This window comes from Aotus nancymaae, unplaced genomic scaffold (assembly GCF_030222135.1).
Source record: "Aotus nancymaae isolate 86718 unplaced genomic scaffold, 86718_ANA_hifiasm-v0.15.2.pri h1tg000064l_1, whole genome shotgun sequence".
In the NCBI taxonomy this organism is placed as follows: domain Eukaryota; kingdom Metazoa; phylum Chordata; class Mammalia; order Primates; family Aotidae; genus Aotus; species Aotus nancymaae.
In genome coordinates, this window is record NW_026988479.1 from 26,368,431 (window position 1) to 26,384,394 (window position 15,964).

General features: G+C 42.4%; 1 protein-coding gene across 7 annotated transcripts in view; it reads left to right on the forward strand.

Annotated features, from left to right (window-relative positions):
- SLC36A1 (solute carrier family 36 member 1) overlaps positions 1 to 15,964 on the forward strand; it is a 124,318-nt gene that overhangs the window by 12,830 nt on the left and 95,524 nt on the right. For 2 of the 7 annotated variants that reach the window (XM_012474316.3, XM_012473658.3), the window contains exons 2-3: positions 8,333 to 8,480; positions 15,302 to 15,392. In XM_012474316.3, the coding sequence (XP_012329739.2) occupies positions 8,338 to 8,480; positions 15,302 to 15,392 (234 nt within the window). In that variant the 5' untranslated portion in view covers positions 8,333 to 8,337. Of the gene's footprint in view, positions 1 to 8,202; positions 8,481 to 10,879; positions 10,906 to 15,301; positions 15,393 to 15,964 lie in introns of those variants that run through there. The other 5 variants (XR_001110767.3, XM_012472638.3, XM_064366536.1 and 2 more) reach the window with 4 other exon arrangements.

Below are 15,964 nucleotides of genomic sequence, written 5' to 3' on the forward strand. Positions count from 1 at the left end.
AATCCTGTTCTCTCTCTCCGTTCTTTCTCTTTCTTTCTATCATAAAAAAAAAAAGAAAGAAAGAAAGAAAAAAGAAAATCAACATCCTGGCTGGGTGTGGTGGCTCACGTCTGTAACCTCAGCACTTTGGTAGGCTGAGGCAGGCAGATCACCTGAGGTCAAGAGTTCGAAACCAGCCTAGCCAACATGGTGAAATCCTGTCTCCACTAAAACAACAAAAATTAGCCAGGCATGGTGGTGCATGCCTGTAATCCCAGCTACAAATAATAATAATAATAATAATAATAATAATAATAAATGCTTGATATCTCTTCAAAGGTCAGATAAGCGAATGGTCTTCCATTTCTGTTTTTCCTGGCCTTCTGAAGTGTGTGACTGATTAACGCTACTCACACCTAGGCCAGCTTTTCTCCTTTTCCCATAGAGAAAACTCACATTGAATCTGCTTATTTCCATCCAAGCCTTCTCTTGTTTCCCATAGAGGAAACTCACACTGACTCTGTTTACCTCCACCCAGGCCTTGGAAGAATCCTGTACCTCTCTCCTTTGGCCAGGCCTTCCTGTGACGAGCACATAAAGGTAGCCTCTATTTAATGGGCATGGGGTCTGATGGATGGGGCACTTAAAATAGGCCGAAATAGGAAACACATGGTGCTGCTTTTGGGGTTGTCTATTTTATCCCCCAAAACATTTCTCTGGGAAGCCTTGATACCCAGGGCCAGTTGTTTTTTACTTTTAATTCTTCTTCTTCTTTTTTAATAAAAGTGACCCTTGGTGCTAAACTTTTAATCATTATTATTATTATTTTTATTATTTTTTTTTTTTAGAGATGAGGTCTCACTATTTTGTCTAGGCTGGTTTTGAACTCCTGAGCTAAAGCAGTCCTCCCACCTTAGCCTCCCACAGTGCTGGGATTAGAGATGTCAGCCATCATGCCAGCCCTAGGGCTAGTTCTTAATGACCACCTCTAGTAGGAAGCACTCCTGTGTGCTTTCGTTTTCCATGAAGTTAGAAAATCTGTCTGTGAGTTACTCAGGTGTTTATGTCACTTAGATCATCATCTCCATGATAGGGACCTGGCTGCACTATCCAGAGTGTTAAATGGAGCCCATACTGCAGACTGTTTAGTGAATGTTCTCACTTCCTGTCCTCGAACTTCTCTGTAGTAGTAATCATACTTGCTATCATTAATGAGGGTTTATGTTCCAGACAACATATCTAATGTTTATTTTTTCCTCCTATCTATCTTCATAACAATATTGTGAAATAGGTGTTATTAATGACATCTTTCAGATGAGGAAACTAAGGCAAAGGGAGATTAAGTAACTTGCTCAGAGTCACCCTACCAGACTCCAAACTCAGGTATTTTTTTTTCATTCATTCATTCATTCAGTCATTCATTTGTTTATTTTTGAAGTGGAGTCTCGCTCCATTGCTCAGGCTGGAGTGCAGTGGCACAATTTTGGCTCACTGTAACCTCCATCTCCTGGGTTCAAGCAATTCTCCTGCCTCAGCCTCCTGAGTAGCTGGGACTACAGGTGCACACCACCATGCCCAGTGAATTTTTGTATTTTTAGTAGAGATGAGGTTTCACCATATTAGCCAGGCTGGTCTTGAACTCCTGACCTTGTGATTCACCAGCCTCAACCTCCCAAAGTGCTGGGATTACAGGCTGAGCCACTGAGCCTGGCCTCAGGTACTTTTTATTATGCAGAATACCCCCTGCAGACCTAATCCTGCCCCAGTCTCTGAGGCCAGCTTTGTTCTCAGGGAGATTTTAAGGAGGGTAGATAATTTAAGGTGTGGTAGAAAGAACACTGGACTGGGATGCTGGTTTGCTAGATTATCATCTCAAATCTTTGAACACTTGGGGCCCGGATGATTCAGCCTTTCTGTGTGGACCTTGGTTTTCTGACTTCTAAGTGGGAAGCTGGAGCTTGATCTTCTCAGAAGTCATGCCTGGTCCTAACATCAACTGATCTTCGTGGTTGTGGGTAAAAATCTACATGTTTGCCTGTTCAGCAGCTGCTCTGTGCAGAACCTCCTGAGGTCAGCAGCTACCCTTGGTTTTCTGACCCTTAAGTAGGAAGCTGGAGCTTGATCTTCTCTGAAATCATGCCTGGCCCTAACATCTTCATGGTTGTGGGTAAAAGTGTGCATGTTGCCTGTTCAGCAGCTGCTCTGTGCAGAACCTGCTGAGGTCAGCAGCTGCCCTGTGCCTGCTCTATCATCAGACTCATACAGGCAAAAGTCTCAATTTATGAAATATTCAGCTCTGGTAAATTGGATGGAATTCCATCTGATGAAAAACAAATTATGTAGAAGTCAAACTATTTTACTTCCCTCTCTTGTAGACCACACATAGCAACACAGCCTGTGTCCTCGTTCATGTTTTTAGCATTCCAGCAACAAAGAAAAGAAAATACATCTGGGGAATTTGCTGCTACTCTGGGTTCCAAAGTCCAACTCAATATAATTGTTTCAGAATAAGGATGACACTTTTAGCTTGCAAACAAGTGTCACCGACTCATGAATTCTGGTAGGAGGTGAGGCCTAGGGTGTTCCTATTATAATAAGATCATATATTTTTTGTAGTGCTTTATATAAATCTACCTATAATCAAGATCACCTAGGAAGCTGGTTAAAATGCCTCATGCCTGTAATCCCATCACTTTGGATGGATCCCTTGAGGTAAGGAGTTTGAGACCAGCCTGGCCAACATGGAGAAACCTCATCTCTACTAAAAATATGAAAAATTAGGCATGGTGGTGGGTGCCTGTAATCCCAGCTACTCGGGAGGCTGAGGCAGGAGAATCGCTTGAACCCAGGAGGCAGAGGTTGCAGTGAGCCAAGATTATGCCACTCCAATCCAGCCTGGGGGACAGGGCGAGACACTGTATAAAAAAAAAAAAAAACATACATAGGCGTGGTGGCTCATGCCTGAAATCCCAGCACTTTGGGAGGCTGAGGCATGTGGACCACCTGAGGTCAGAAGTTCAAGACCAGCCTGGCGAGCATGAGGAAAACCCATCTTTACTAAAAATACAAAAAATTATCTGGGTGTGGTGCCACGCACCTGTAATTCCAGCTACTGGGGAGGCTGAGGCTGAAGAATCTCTTGAACCTGGAGGCAGAGGTTGCAACGGGCTGAGATCTCACCACTGCTCTACAGCCTGGGCAACAAGAGTAAAACTCCATCTCAAAAAAAAATTAAATGAAGATTAAAAAAAAAATAAAAAGCTCAGGTGGAATCAAGTTGGGCCCAGAAATCTGTTTGTTTGTTTGTTTTCATTGAAATATGTTTCCTTTAACCCAATATATCCCAGATATCATTGCAATATATAATCGTATAAAAATTATTCATGAGATATTTAACAATTTTTTTGGTACCAGTTCATTGAAATCTAGTATGCATACATTTCAATTTTACTGAACTGTATTTCAAGTATGAGGTAGCTATTTATGGCTAGCAGTTACTGTACTAGATGGTGCAAGTTTAGAATATGTTACCATCTATTTAAAGTCTTAATCATCCTTTATTTTGTACAAACCCAGTCACTAAAAAATTGAAATTGGAATCCTGAAACTTTAGAAACGAATGTGTACTTAGAAATCCTCTAATGCAGTCTTCTCAATTCTGTATCAAAATAAGAAAACAACTTTGGGATTAGAATGCAAAACTTTTGACAACTTGGTTATGTTCTCCTGAGTCCTGAATCCCGTACTGTTAAAGTGGGAACATCAGCATCTGAATTTAATAGAAAAATTTCTGGCTTTGCCTTAAAAAAAAAAAATCACTGTAGAATTCCCCTTTAAAATGGCCCAGTTCCAGAAAATGTAATACATAAAAATTTTTGTTTTTAAAAACAGAATAAAATTTATTTTTAAAAATAAAAATTCATTTTGCATGTACATCTTCCATACTGCATTCATTGCACAAAGCAATCCCACCTGCTCTTTTTAGTGCCAAGCTAAAAATAGCATATTTTGTAGCTTGAAGAGCAACTCTTGTCATTTATACAACTAAAAAAGTAGTTATATAAGAAAAAAGGAAATGTTTTAAAGTTGGTACACTTAAATTTTTATTTTTAATTTTTCTTGGCCATCAAACATGCAGACTTTTCTTACTTAGTTGCTCACTCTTCTGCTCACTCTTCTGAGTCTAAATATCTAATGGAGATTCGGACTTTGTATTCCGTTCTTTGTTGTCAAAAATCTGAAGGACAAGCTTGCCTTCAGCTCTGTATAGTATAACCCTCATATTGACAGTTAACAGGTTCTATTAAAATCTCCCATGGGGTGGGAACTGGCAATTGCGGCAATAGACTTGGCTATTAGATTTCATCAAAGGGAGCCCAAGGGCAGCGTGGCCATGGAGGCTGGCACTGAAGGGGATGGACAGAGAGCAGGAGGAAGATACTTTGGTTTCCAGAAAGAACCATAGAAAGAACTCCAGGGAGTGGCCGTACCCACTGTCTGGTGCTTGAATCCTTACATAACTGCTCTGAGAAAGGGCTTCTGCTTGGATTTTTCCAGGGATAAGGGAACAGGCTTTCTCCCAGAGTGATCTGTTCTATTTGGAACAGATCTGTCTTTGATAGAAAGTTCTTCCTTATGCCTAGCCAAAAATCAGCCATCTTGACTCTCCACATACTGATCCTAACTCTGCCTGATCTTTGAGGCCCCAAATAACAAGTCTAACGCATATGACAGCTTTTAAAGACAGTTTTTGTACCTCTCAAGTTGCTAGGTAGAACCTTCTCAGTGCTTTCAACCAGTCCTCATTTCGTTGGTTTCCTACCCTTCTTGACCCTGGTTCTGACCCCTGGATATACCACAGTTTTTCATTACTCCCTTTATAGCATGCTGTTTGGAACAGAACACAAAGTCTGGCAATTCTGAGTTATGTAACATCTACCTGTGATTCTCTCATGTCTTAATGCAGTCTAGATTGTGTTGCTTTATTTGGCTTCTTGGATTATATTATTGCCTTCTGTTGAGCTTATCATCAACCAGAACTCCCAAGCAGATTTTTTTTTTCTTTTTTCGATATGTATGCAGTTGCTAGGCCACATCTTCCATATCCTGCAGTGGCTTATTAGACCTTAGATCTATGGATTTCAGCTTCTTCTTGAGCAGTTTTCTTAGCAACATTCTGCTGTGGGTAACTTCAGTTTTTATATACAACATAAAGGAGCCTTGTTAGACCGTTTGAGATAAATCAAGCATCTGTACCAAGTAAGCAACAGAGCAGTTCCTCGGTTGTTAGGGAAGGATTGGGCAGCTTATGAGTCCCTGTATTCATCCTTTCACCTTCGGTAATATATAGGTGTCAACCTAAAGGAAGAAGCTGAGACCCAAAATGTAATTTTTAACAGTTTTCTTGAACCAAAGTGAGGACAGCTGCCCAGGAGACACTTCCAAGTTGCCTAGGGGAGTGCTTCCTTTGGCCTTTGTTAGCACAGGTTCTTAAAGGCAAAAGCAAACAAGGAGAGGACTGATACAAAGTTACTTGACAGGAATTCTCATCAGTTTGTCAAAATAACGTGGATTAGTGACGGGCTGTACGTTGTTGGACTATGTTGTTGGACTATAGGTTATGAGTTATGATGTCCAGTGTTAGCATTTTATGACTTAGTGGTGTCAGGTAGTCAAGAACCCACATAGCAAGGGGCTTCAAGAGGTAATTATTTAACTCAAGGAGGGAATGAGAGGTGACTGCTGTCACATTTTAGCGCCTCTCTGGACCTGATAATTTAAAGGGATTCCTCAGATAAAAAGTTTCTTTTCTTTCTCACAGGATTCACTCAGAAGGTTTTATCTTCAGATGATTTTGGTATGTTGGAAGGGACTAGAAATTAGCAGCTTTTTCTTTTTTTCAGTAGAGGCAGGGTCTCACGATGGTGCCAGGCAGGTCTTGAACTCCTGGGCCCATGCTGATCCTCCCACCTCGGCCTCCCAAAGTGCTGGGATTACAGATGTGAGCCACTGCAGTCAGCTGCTGTTTGCATAATTATATTCAGTGACGCCTAGAATATTAGTGCTAGAAGGAGCTGAGAGATATTTTAGTTTATGCCCCCTGCCTTTTGCACATCTGAAAATGATTCAGAGGTAGTGAGCAAACTGTTGACAGAGGCAGGCTTGGTGCCTGGGCCTCCTGACATACCTATAAACTGACTTAGGAGCTTATGCCTGTATAGCAAGAGATTTCAATACTGGTGTTAAGATACTTCAGATTTTTCTTTCCCCCTTGGCCTTCTAATGAGTTTAATTACCCCAGAGCTGGATGGCGTCCTTGAATTCCTCTAGTTCATGAGTAAATGAAGCTCTCATAGATTTTTAGCTGAAGTGGCTCTGGCAGTGAAGCTAGGCAGGATCCTGTCAGGGATTTCCATGTCCTTTGCTGGCTTTTTGCCAGGTGCTTCCCTTGCAAGATGGCTTGGGGGTCCTTCCTACATTGCAGTTGGTGAGAGATAATGAGGTCTCCCGTGGATCACTCTGGTGCCAGGCTGGCATGTTTCCAAAGGAGTCCCCTGGGACTGGACCTAAGGGGAACCCTCGGCAGGGCACTGTCCTCTGGCAGGTGGTGCTGGGTGTCTGGGCAGGGTGGGGTACTGTGACATAGTTGGAGGTCCTGTCTCCTCTCAGCGTAGCTGAGATAGCGTGCCCAGGCTTAGGGTGGGCATCCAGCCACATGCCAGAGGACAGCCTCATGGGCAAACAGCTGTGCCAGTCTGCTAAGTGTTAGAAGGATTTTTTATTTGTAATTTTTATTATTAATGTACCATTTTTTTGTTACTTGGTTCTTGAAGAGCAGGAAGTTGACTCTTTCCCTGTGCTGTAATACTCTCTCATAGCAACTGGCACTCTATAGAGTGGATGTTTTCAGATTCACATAGGGGCCAGGAGATAATGTTTTCTGCCTGGTACTACCTAGCTGTCGCAGGGCAGGTTACTTAGCATTGATTCTTCATCTTTAAAGTAAGGGGCTTGGAGTGGCCTGTGAAGGCTCATTTAGCAATGGTCTCTATGATTCTAGGGCCCTGTACACAGCTCCCAAAATGTGTCCTTTTTGTATATCTTAAAGAAGCCCTTGTTCTCTTTTGTGTAGTATTAATAGTATTCCTGAGTAAGTCCACCCAGGGGACACCACTCTCACATCCTCCCAACACATTGAAAGGAGAGTTTTCTTCTCTCATCATTTTAAAAATGAGCAAATCTATAGAAATAAAAAGGAAGAAGAGTTATAGATGGGAGATGTTGAGACGAGGGCCAAGGTGAGCACCCTTCAGGTTCCTGGTCTTCCTCTGAGCTGCTTTCAGCTACCATTTCTCAGTACTCAGGTTGGCAGCAAGAAAGGAGTCCCAGGATTAGGGTATAAAAGTTACTGGTGGCCTCCAAAGAGTATAGGATTGGACAGTGGTCACAGCAGAGAGAAGGAGAATGGCATGTGTGGCTCTGGAACTTGGTGGGAGTTTAAGCAGAATTGGATGATCCAGAGAGAATTTCTTTTCTTTCTTTCTTTCTCTCTTTCTTTCATTTTTTTTTTTTTTTGAGACAGAGTTTTGCTCTTGTCTCCCACGCTGAAGTACAATGGCACAATCCAGGCTCACTGCAAATTCCGCCTCCTGGGTTCAAGTGGTTCTCCTGCCTCAGCCTCCCGAGTAGCTGGGATTACAGGCATGGGCCACCACACGCGGCTAATTTTGCATTTTTATTAGAGACGGGGTTTCTCCATGTTGGTCAGGCTGGACTCAAACTCCTGACCTTAGGTGATCTGCCTGCCTCAGCTTCCCAAAGTGTTGGGATTACAGGTGTGAGCCACTGCGCCAGGTTCTCTATTGAAGGCAGAGAAAAAAGGATATACAATGAGAACTACCCAGCTTTCCATCCAAGAGCTTGGGCATATATATATACAATTTAGCTATTGCGCAAGGTCCAAGAAATTAGCTCAGAGGAAGGAGTGAATAATCCTGACCTAAGGAATGGGGAGTGCTTCCAGGAAGCACTTTTTCATCCCCCCGCTTCTCCCAAGCAGTGCCTCACCTCTGCCTTGTCTAGCTATACTCTGGAAAATTTAGAAATTTATGAGTGTAACACCAAGCATACCAATGGGAAGGATAGGAGTCAGAAGTCGAGTGAACCAGCCCACTCCTGTGTACTTTGCACTTTTTCATTTCCCTTGATTCCAGACACTTTCATACTTAATCCATAGCACAGCTGTCACAGTAAGCAACTCTGACAATGACAGCTTCTACCCCAGAGGCCACCCCAAACATGGAGCTACAGGCTCCAGCTGTGGGAGGTCCTAATGCTGGCCCTGTCCCCGCAGCTGCCATGTCCACGCAGAGACTTCGGAATGAAGACTACCATGACTACAGCTCCACTGACGTGAGCCCTGAGGAGAGCCCGTCTGAAGGCCTCAGCCACCTCTCCTCCCCCGGCTCCTACCAGCGCTTTGGTCAAAGCAACAGCACAACGTGAGTAGCTGTTACCTTCTCTCCTGGGTGGGATTCCTGTTCCTAAGTCTCCCTTGGACTTATTTTTCCTCCCCAGTTTGATCAGTCCTCCACTTTACAGATGAAGGTCAGCAATGAAGAGATTGGGCTCACGTGACCGTGCTGAGCTTTGCCTTCATGGCCTGCCACTCTCTAGGCTGTTTCTTATTCTTTGTTCTTTTCAGCTGTGTTGGCCCTACAAGTCTGGTGCCAACTAAGAGCTTGGACATAAGAAAAGCTTCTACAGAGGACATTCTTTCAATTTAGAACTGTGTCATCTGTGCTAGAACCCCAAATAATCTCTAAGCATAATCGGAACCTTCCTTTGCAAAGGACTTTGCAAACCACTTCTGCCCCATCCCCAAATCACTATTCATTTGACTGAAGAAGTGGGAAGAGAGAAAAATTAACTTCTGCACTTAACAAATTCAGGGAGTGGTAGGAAAGGAGAAGACAGGCTTTGCATTCTCCAAAGAGGGCTTATGTCTTGTCTCCAGAAACTGGAACCCCAGACTCATCTGGGCTGAGTTTGGCCCTCTTTGGGCCTCACTTTCCCCAAACGTAAGGAAAAACATAAGGAGGACTCCACTGTGAAGCTATGCTGGCTGTGTGGGGCTCACCACTTGAATTAGAAAATTCAGTTTTGCTACTCCATTGAGTTTTCCAGCTATTCCTGATCTCAGCAGACCTCTGACATTTCTCTGTGTCCCAGCATCCCAGCTTTTGCAGCCCTTCTGTTTATTCCTCAAGCTTAGCTATCACTTTTTCTGTGTTTCCTTGTGGATTGAGTGTGACTTACTGAGAGATCCTTCATGTCCTAGACTTATGCCATTCCTGACGACTGCCCAAGCGGACTATGGAAGCTTCTCCTGGAGCTCATCACTGGAGAAGCTCCCTCTGCCTGCACTGTCTCCTGGTACAGGGCATTTTCTCTTGTGGACTGGGTTGGAACTAGAAGATGTGGTCTGTCTACATTCCTGGCCCATCATGACCATACCTGATTTCTATGCCCCAGGCTAGAAGTACTCAACCAGTCCTCTAAGATTCTGTTTCTGTAGCTTATTTCTCAGGTGGTATGCTTTTGTAGATTCCTCATTAGCCTGCAGTGGGAGTTAGCTGGTGGTAGATTGCTTAGAGCACAGCTGGCAGCAGTGTGGCTTGCCCTGCCCCGCTTTCCTCTGGCCTTATCAGCATTGGCAGCCCCCACGCAGAAGCAGCTCCACACACAGCCAATGGCATATCATGGCTTCCCATCAGAAGTCATGCTCATTATTGTGAGATACTGCTAAGCTTCCCTCTCTGTAGTTTCCCTTGCAGTTTTTGCTCCTTTTTGATCTCAGATATCAACTTGTTGAAGCAATACTTAGCAGAGGGCGTCTGGATTTTTCTTTTTATGGAAACCTCTCTGAAGCTCAAAACTTAGCAACTAGCAACTTCAGGATAGTAGCTCATAGGTTTTGGACATGTGGAAGCTGATGCATGCCTGATAGCTATTCTGAATCTCTCTCTTTTTTTTTTCTCTACATTGTGTTATAATTAACGGCCAATTCAAAATTATGTCCTTGTTTCTTGGAAATCACACATCAGAAGATACCTTCCTCGGGCTTGTATTGTGACATCTTCCAGGGTGTACTTTGTTTTCAGGTTCCCTTCCCGCCCTAATATTGTGTTACAATGTAGGTGACCAGGAGGGCCCATCTGTAGTTGATGGCAGGTATCACAGTCCCATCACAGGTGGTACAAGATAAAGTAGTTTGAGGGGACCTAGAGTACTTCTAGCCTGGGGCATAGGATTGACACAAGCATTTATGTAGAAAACATACCAAGTATGATTAAGGTAGAGGTTGATTTGGAGGACCTTCGTAACCTAAATTTATCTTTTAATATGTAGGAAGTGTTAGGGATAAGTTTTTAAGCTGGGTTCCTTCTATATTTCTGCCTTTCCTTACCCTTTTATCCAATTTGCCAAGTAACAAAATACATGGAAGTACTTCTACGCCTACTGCACGTTTGCATGCACACAACTACCTCTTCTAGAAATCAAAGACTCAGTAAAAACCCCTAGTTAGAGGGTGCAAATAGGAACACCAAACGCTTCCATGAATTATTTCCTTTTTTTTTTTTTTTTCCGATGAGTTCTTGCTCTTTTGTTCAGGCTAGAGTGCAGTGGCACAATCATGGCTCACTGCAACCTCCATCTCCTGGGCTGAAGTGATCCTCCCACCCACCTTAGCTTCCTGAGTAGCTGGGAGTACAGGCATGCACCTGGATAATTTTTTTTTTTTTTTTATAGAGACAGGGTTTTGCTATGTTACCAGCTTGTTCTTGAACTCCTCGGCTCAAGTGATTTGCCCGTCTCAGCCTCCCAAAGTGCTGGGATTATAGGCATAAGCACCATGCCCAACCTGTGAGTTATTTCTTAGTGTATTCAGTGAGATTATTCACTAACACTTGATGTTATCAAGCTATTGACTGCTTTGGAGACAGCCTCATTTTATGTTGTTGGGCAAATTTTTTTTCTTGTTGCCCCTCTGAGTTTCATTATGTATATCAAGCCTCTGTGCTTCTTACCCATGTCAAACTGAAACCAGCAGACTGAGACTGGCTCTCTAAAGGTGAGCTGGAGTAGTCATTTGCAAAATGTGGTCTGCAGATTTTTTGGCCTTCCAAAGACCATTTCAAGAAGTCTATGAGGCCACAACTATCTTCATAATAATGCTAAGATGTTGTCTGCCTTTTCACTTGTGGATATTTGTGCTTAGCTTTCACTAACTGCAAGTGAATTGCTTTCACTTGCAGTTAGCAAATATCCACAAGTGAAAGCAATGATGGGTAAAATTGCACTGAAGCAATGATGGGTAAAATTGCACTGAAGCAATGATGGGTAAAATTGCACTGTAGAATGAATCAAGGCAGTGGCACCAAATTATACTAGTTGTCATTGTGTTTTTCACTGCCACACATGCGCAAAGAAAAAAGCCCCTTGTACTTAAGAATGTCTTTGATGAAACAGTCGGATTACTAGTATTTAAAAAATTGAGACCCTTCAGTATAGGTCTTTCATATTCTCTGTGGCGAAATACAAAGTACTCATGAAGTACTCCTGTAAGTACCAAAATATATTACTTGTCTCAAGGCAAAGACCTTGAGTGATTATTTGAGTTGTCAACCAAACTTACTGCTTTTTTTTTTTTTTTTTTTTTATCATAGAACCAGAAAGAACAACTAACACAAACTGTAGGTCATTCAGACAGAGTACTTGCAGGACATTTTCTTGAAAATGAAAGAAATGAGCCCATCATCTCAAGGAAAATAATAGACAATACATATCTGTTGCCCAGAATAAAATTCAAGCTTTCAAGCAAAATTAGAAAAAAAAAAACAAAAAAAACAGGTATCCAGTGCCATGGGCTTGATAGCCTCTCTACTTGGAGACTTTTCTGATAAGATTAGTGGTGACATTAATGAATGTGATTTTTTTTGATATTATTAATATATAATGAAGATGTTAGCATTTGGAAGACCTGTATAAATTCAACCAAAGTGTGATGTTAGGAATTCCACATTGGGTAAAAGATCCATTGAAAGAGCAAGATCACCGATGGATGGATGGATGGATGGATGGATGGATGGATGGATGGAGACAGAGTCTTGCTCTGTCACCCAGGCTGGAGTGCAGTGGCACGATCTCGGCTCACTGCAACCTCTGCCTCCCAGGTTCAAGCGATTATCCTGCCTCAGCCTCCCGAGTACCTGGGATTACAGGCACGAACCACCACACCCAGCTAATTTTTGTATTTTTAATAGAAATGGGGTTTCACCATATTGGCCAGACTAGTCTCAAACTCCTGACCTCAGGTGATCCACCCTCCTTGGCTTCCCAAAATGCTGGAATTACAGATGTGAACCACTGCACCCAGACCACATTGCAGGTAACTTCTAAAAAACTATCATGTGTGGCATTTTGGAGTCATGTCAAAGAAAAATTACTGTCATTGTCTGTGGCAGCCATTAAAATACTCCTCCTTTTCCAACCACATGTCTATGAAAAAACAAATTTTTTTTCATAAACTTCAAAAATAACATATCACAATAGATTCAACATAGAAGCAGGTAGTCCAGCTGTCTTCTGTTAAGTGAGATATTAAAGAGATTTGGGAGAAAAAAGTGCTATTCTTCTCATTTTTTTTTTTTTGGAAAATAGGGTCTTTTCCGTTAAAAAATTATTTGTATTAACATAGAATGAACTTACTGTTATTTTTAATTAAATATTTTTTTAATTCTCAGTTTTAATTTTTAATATAGTATATACCAGCAGATGTAATCAACATCTGCTGCAAAAGCTATTTGGCATCTTTAGTGATTTATCAGAGAATAAAGGGGTCCAGAGACCAAAAAGTCTAAGACTGAGTGATGGAGCATGAATGGAAGTACAGAGATTTGCTAGGCTCCTCCCTCCCCTTTTCAGAAAGATAGTCCCTCCTTGTAGTTAAGACTTCACAGTTTACGAAGTTGATTTTGTGCTTCTCACACAGTACTGGCTAATCCCCCAGCTTGGGGCCAACTATTAAAAAGAGTAATTTTGGTCAATTGCCTAGAGTCCTGGTGTTTCAGAGCTGCAGGGATCATGGAGATCATTTTGTCCTAGTCCAGTTCCCTCACCTTATAGATGAGACAGCAGGCCCAAGAAGGGAGGGGAGGAATTGTCATATGAAGGTGATGGCAGAGCTAGGGCAAGGGACCTACTGTCCCAGCTCAGAGGCATTTTGGGGAGGTCTCTGGTAGGTAGGTGGGTTTGATATAGTGCTTTGCCCTTAAGTGGATTAAACATTTGCTAAGATAAAAATTTAATAGACCCCATTATCTTGCAGCTACAGGCTACTGATAATGCATTTGCTGGTGGACACATGTAATGCTTAAGCTGTTTCCTTAGGATGTCCAGGACAGCACTTAGCCTCTTCTCATGTGGAGGCAAAGTAGTTTCCTTGGTCTTTCTTGAAAAAGCTGGGTACAGTAGGAAAATCATGAGATTTTTTTCCCTCAAGGTAAAAGGAGAAAGGTTAAAGTGAAATTCTTTTCCAGAGAGTATAGATGGGTCTTATTAATGGCCTCTATGAGTAACAAGTGTTATTTACTTTGAGTTTCTGGTGAATTGCAGATCTGAAGAAATGTGTGTAAATACCAGTTTTGAGGGATTTAGGTTATATGTGCAGTAGAACCACAGACAGTGCCACGGGCCAAATTCCGAGTGATTTGGGGCAGAGTGAAACTATATTGGACCTGTTTCCTGTTTTTTTGGAGGTAACAGTAGATAGAAATTGAAGACAAGACCACCCTTCTTTAGTCAGTCTTTTGATGAGTTCCTATTCCCTGCAGAAAAAAGAGAAACTTCCTGCCTCCACCCTCACCCTCACCCTAACTCGAATGGCGACTAAACCCAACTACTACTCCTGATTCCGGTCCCAGGTCTCTCTCCAGGGTGTTGTTCTGAAGCCCTTCTCTTTGCCAGTGGTGTCTTTTTCCCCAGAAGCACATTTATAGTTCCTGCCTGTCCTGCTGGGCTCAGCTCAGCTCTCTCTTCTATATAAAGCCTCACCTGCCTCCCTTCTCCCTGGTCTCTGTTCTTGGGTTTTTCTTAAAGACAAGAATCTATCTACCTTTGGTGGTTATTAATGTGTTCCCTTATTTTCCTTTAGACATTATTAATTTCTAGAGGCTGAGAACCATACCAGATTCATACTTATTTTCACCACTGCAGTTAACACAGTGCTTTATATGTGATAGATAGCATTTGTTGAGTGAAAAAATGAATGAGGAAGCATGAGAGGCTTTACCATTGTGGCTTGAAGGGGACAGTTTGTACAAATCTGCCCTCACAGTAGAAGGGTAAATGAAGTGACTCTCTGAAAGAGCTTCTCTGATCTTAGGACTCTATGGCATTAGACGTTTTTGTTTTTGACATAAAGTGTATCAGAGACTTCTGGCCTCTTATGGTATTGTGTGGCTTCTGCATTTGGGGCTTCTATTTTTTTTTTTTTTTTTTAGTTTCCTCTGTTCTGTCACCAGTGTTTGTCCATCGTAGTTTGGATTGTCGTCCTCTGTTGCAGTTTTGGAGTCTGTGTTTTTTTTTTTTTTTTTTTTGAGACGGAGTCTCACTTTGTTGCCCAGGCTGGAATACAGTGGCGTGATCTTGGCTCACCGCAGCCTCCGCCTCCCGGGTTCAAGCAATTCTCCTACCTTAACCTCCTGAGAAGATGAGATTACAGGCACATACCACCACACCCGGCTAAGTTTTATATTTTTAGTAGAGACGGGGTTTTGCCATGTTGGCTAGGTTGGTCTTGAACTCCTGACCTCAGGTGATCCACCCACTTCAGCCTCCCAAAGTGGTGGGATTACAGGCATGAGCCACTGTGCCCAGCCAGGTCTGAGTCTTTACAGTGGGCAGTTCAGTGGTTAGAACCAGACTCAAATACCCTTGGAAAGGATAGTGTGTCTGGAGAGAATCAGAGCATCCCTCTGATCTAATCTCTGAGAGAAGGAATTCTCAGAAATGCCACGAAGAATGGGGACTTACAGCACAGGGGATAAGAGAGGGAGCTCTGGAGTCAGACTGCCCAGATTTGAATCCTGCCTCAGCCCTTTACTAGGTGTATGACCTTGAGCAAACTGCTTTGTCATCCATAAAATAAAATCTTACAGGGTTATTGTGGAAATAAAATAAGATAATGCATATAAGCACTAAGAGCTTAGTAAAAGTTAACTGTCATGGTTATCCTTTCCTTGTCTGTCTTTCACTTCAGATGGTTCCAGACCTTGATCCACCTGTTAAAAGGCAACATTGGCACAGGACTCCTGGGGCTACCTCTGGCAGTGAAAAATGCAGGCATCGTGGTAAGGGTCTGCATCAGTGGAGGGGAGTAGTGACAAATTTTAAGAGGTAGTTCTTTGTTGTTGTTAAAATGTACTTGCTTTAAAGCATTTTAAATAGAGAAGGATTTTTTAAAAATCAGTTGACAAAAAGCAAAATTCAGACATTCATTCACCTAAAGATATTTATTGAGAGTGTTCTGTGTGTTAGGCACCGTTCTAGGCTCTTAGAATACATCAGTGAATTAAAGAAAGATTCCTGCCCTCATGGAGCTTACTTCATGGTGGAGAGGATGTACTGAGATGGCTTGTGCAGTTTCTGTCAATAATATGAACTAATGAGTTAGTTACAGATGTCTGCCCATTTTCTACACGGTCCCCCATGCCCTGTTCCTAAATGGCCAACTCCAAGAATCTTAGGTCTTCTTTTTATGATTCACTTCCTGTTGACTGCCTGCCCAAAGCCATTCTGTTTCTTTTGGAGTTGAAGAGAAGCTCAGAGATGTGGGTTGCCCTTAGCTAAGTGCAGTCTTTCTTGATCTGGCAATGCTGTAAAGATAACTTACCCCTCTCCCCCCACATCCCTTAGCCCATCT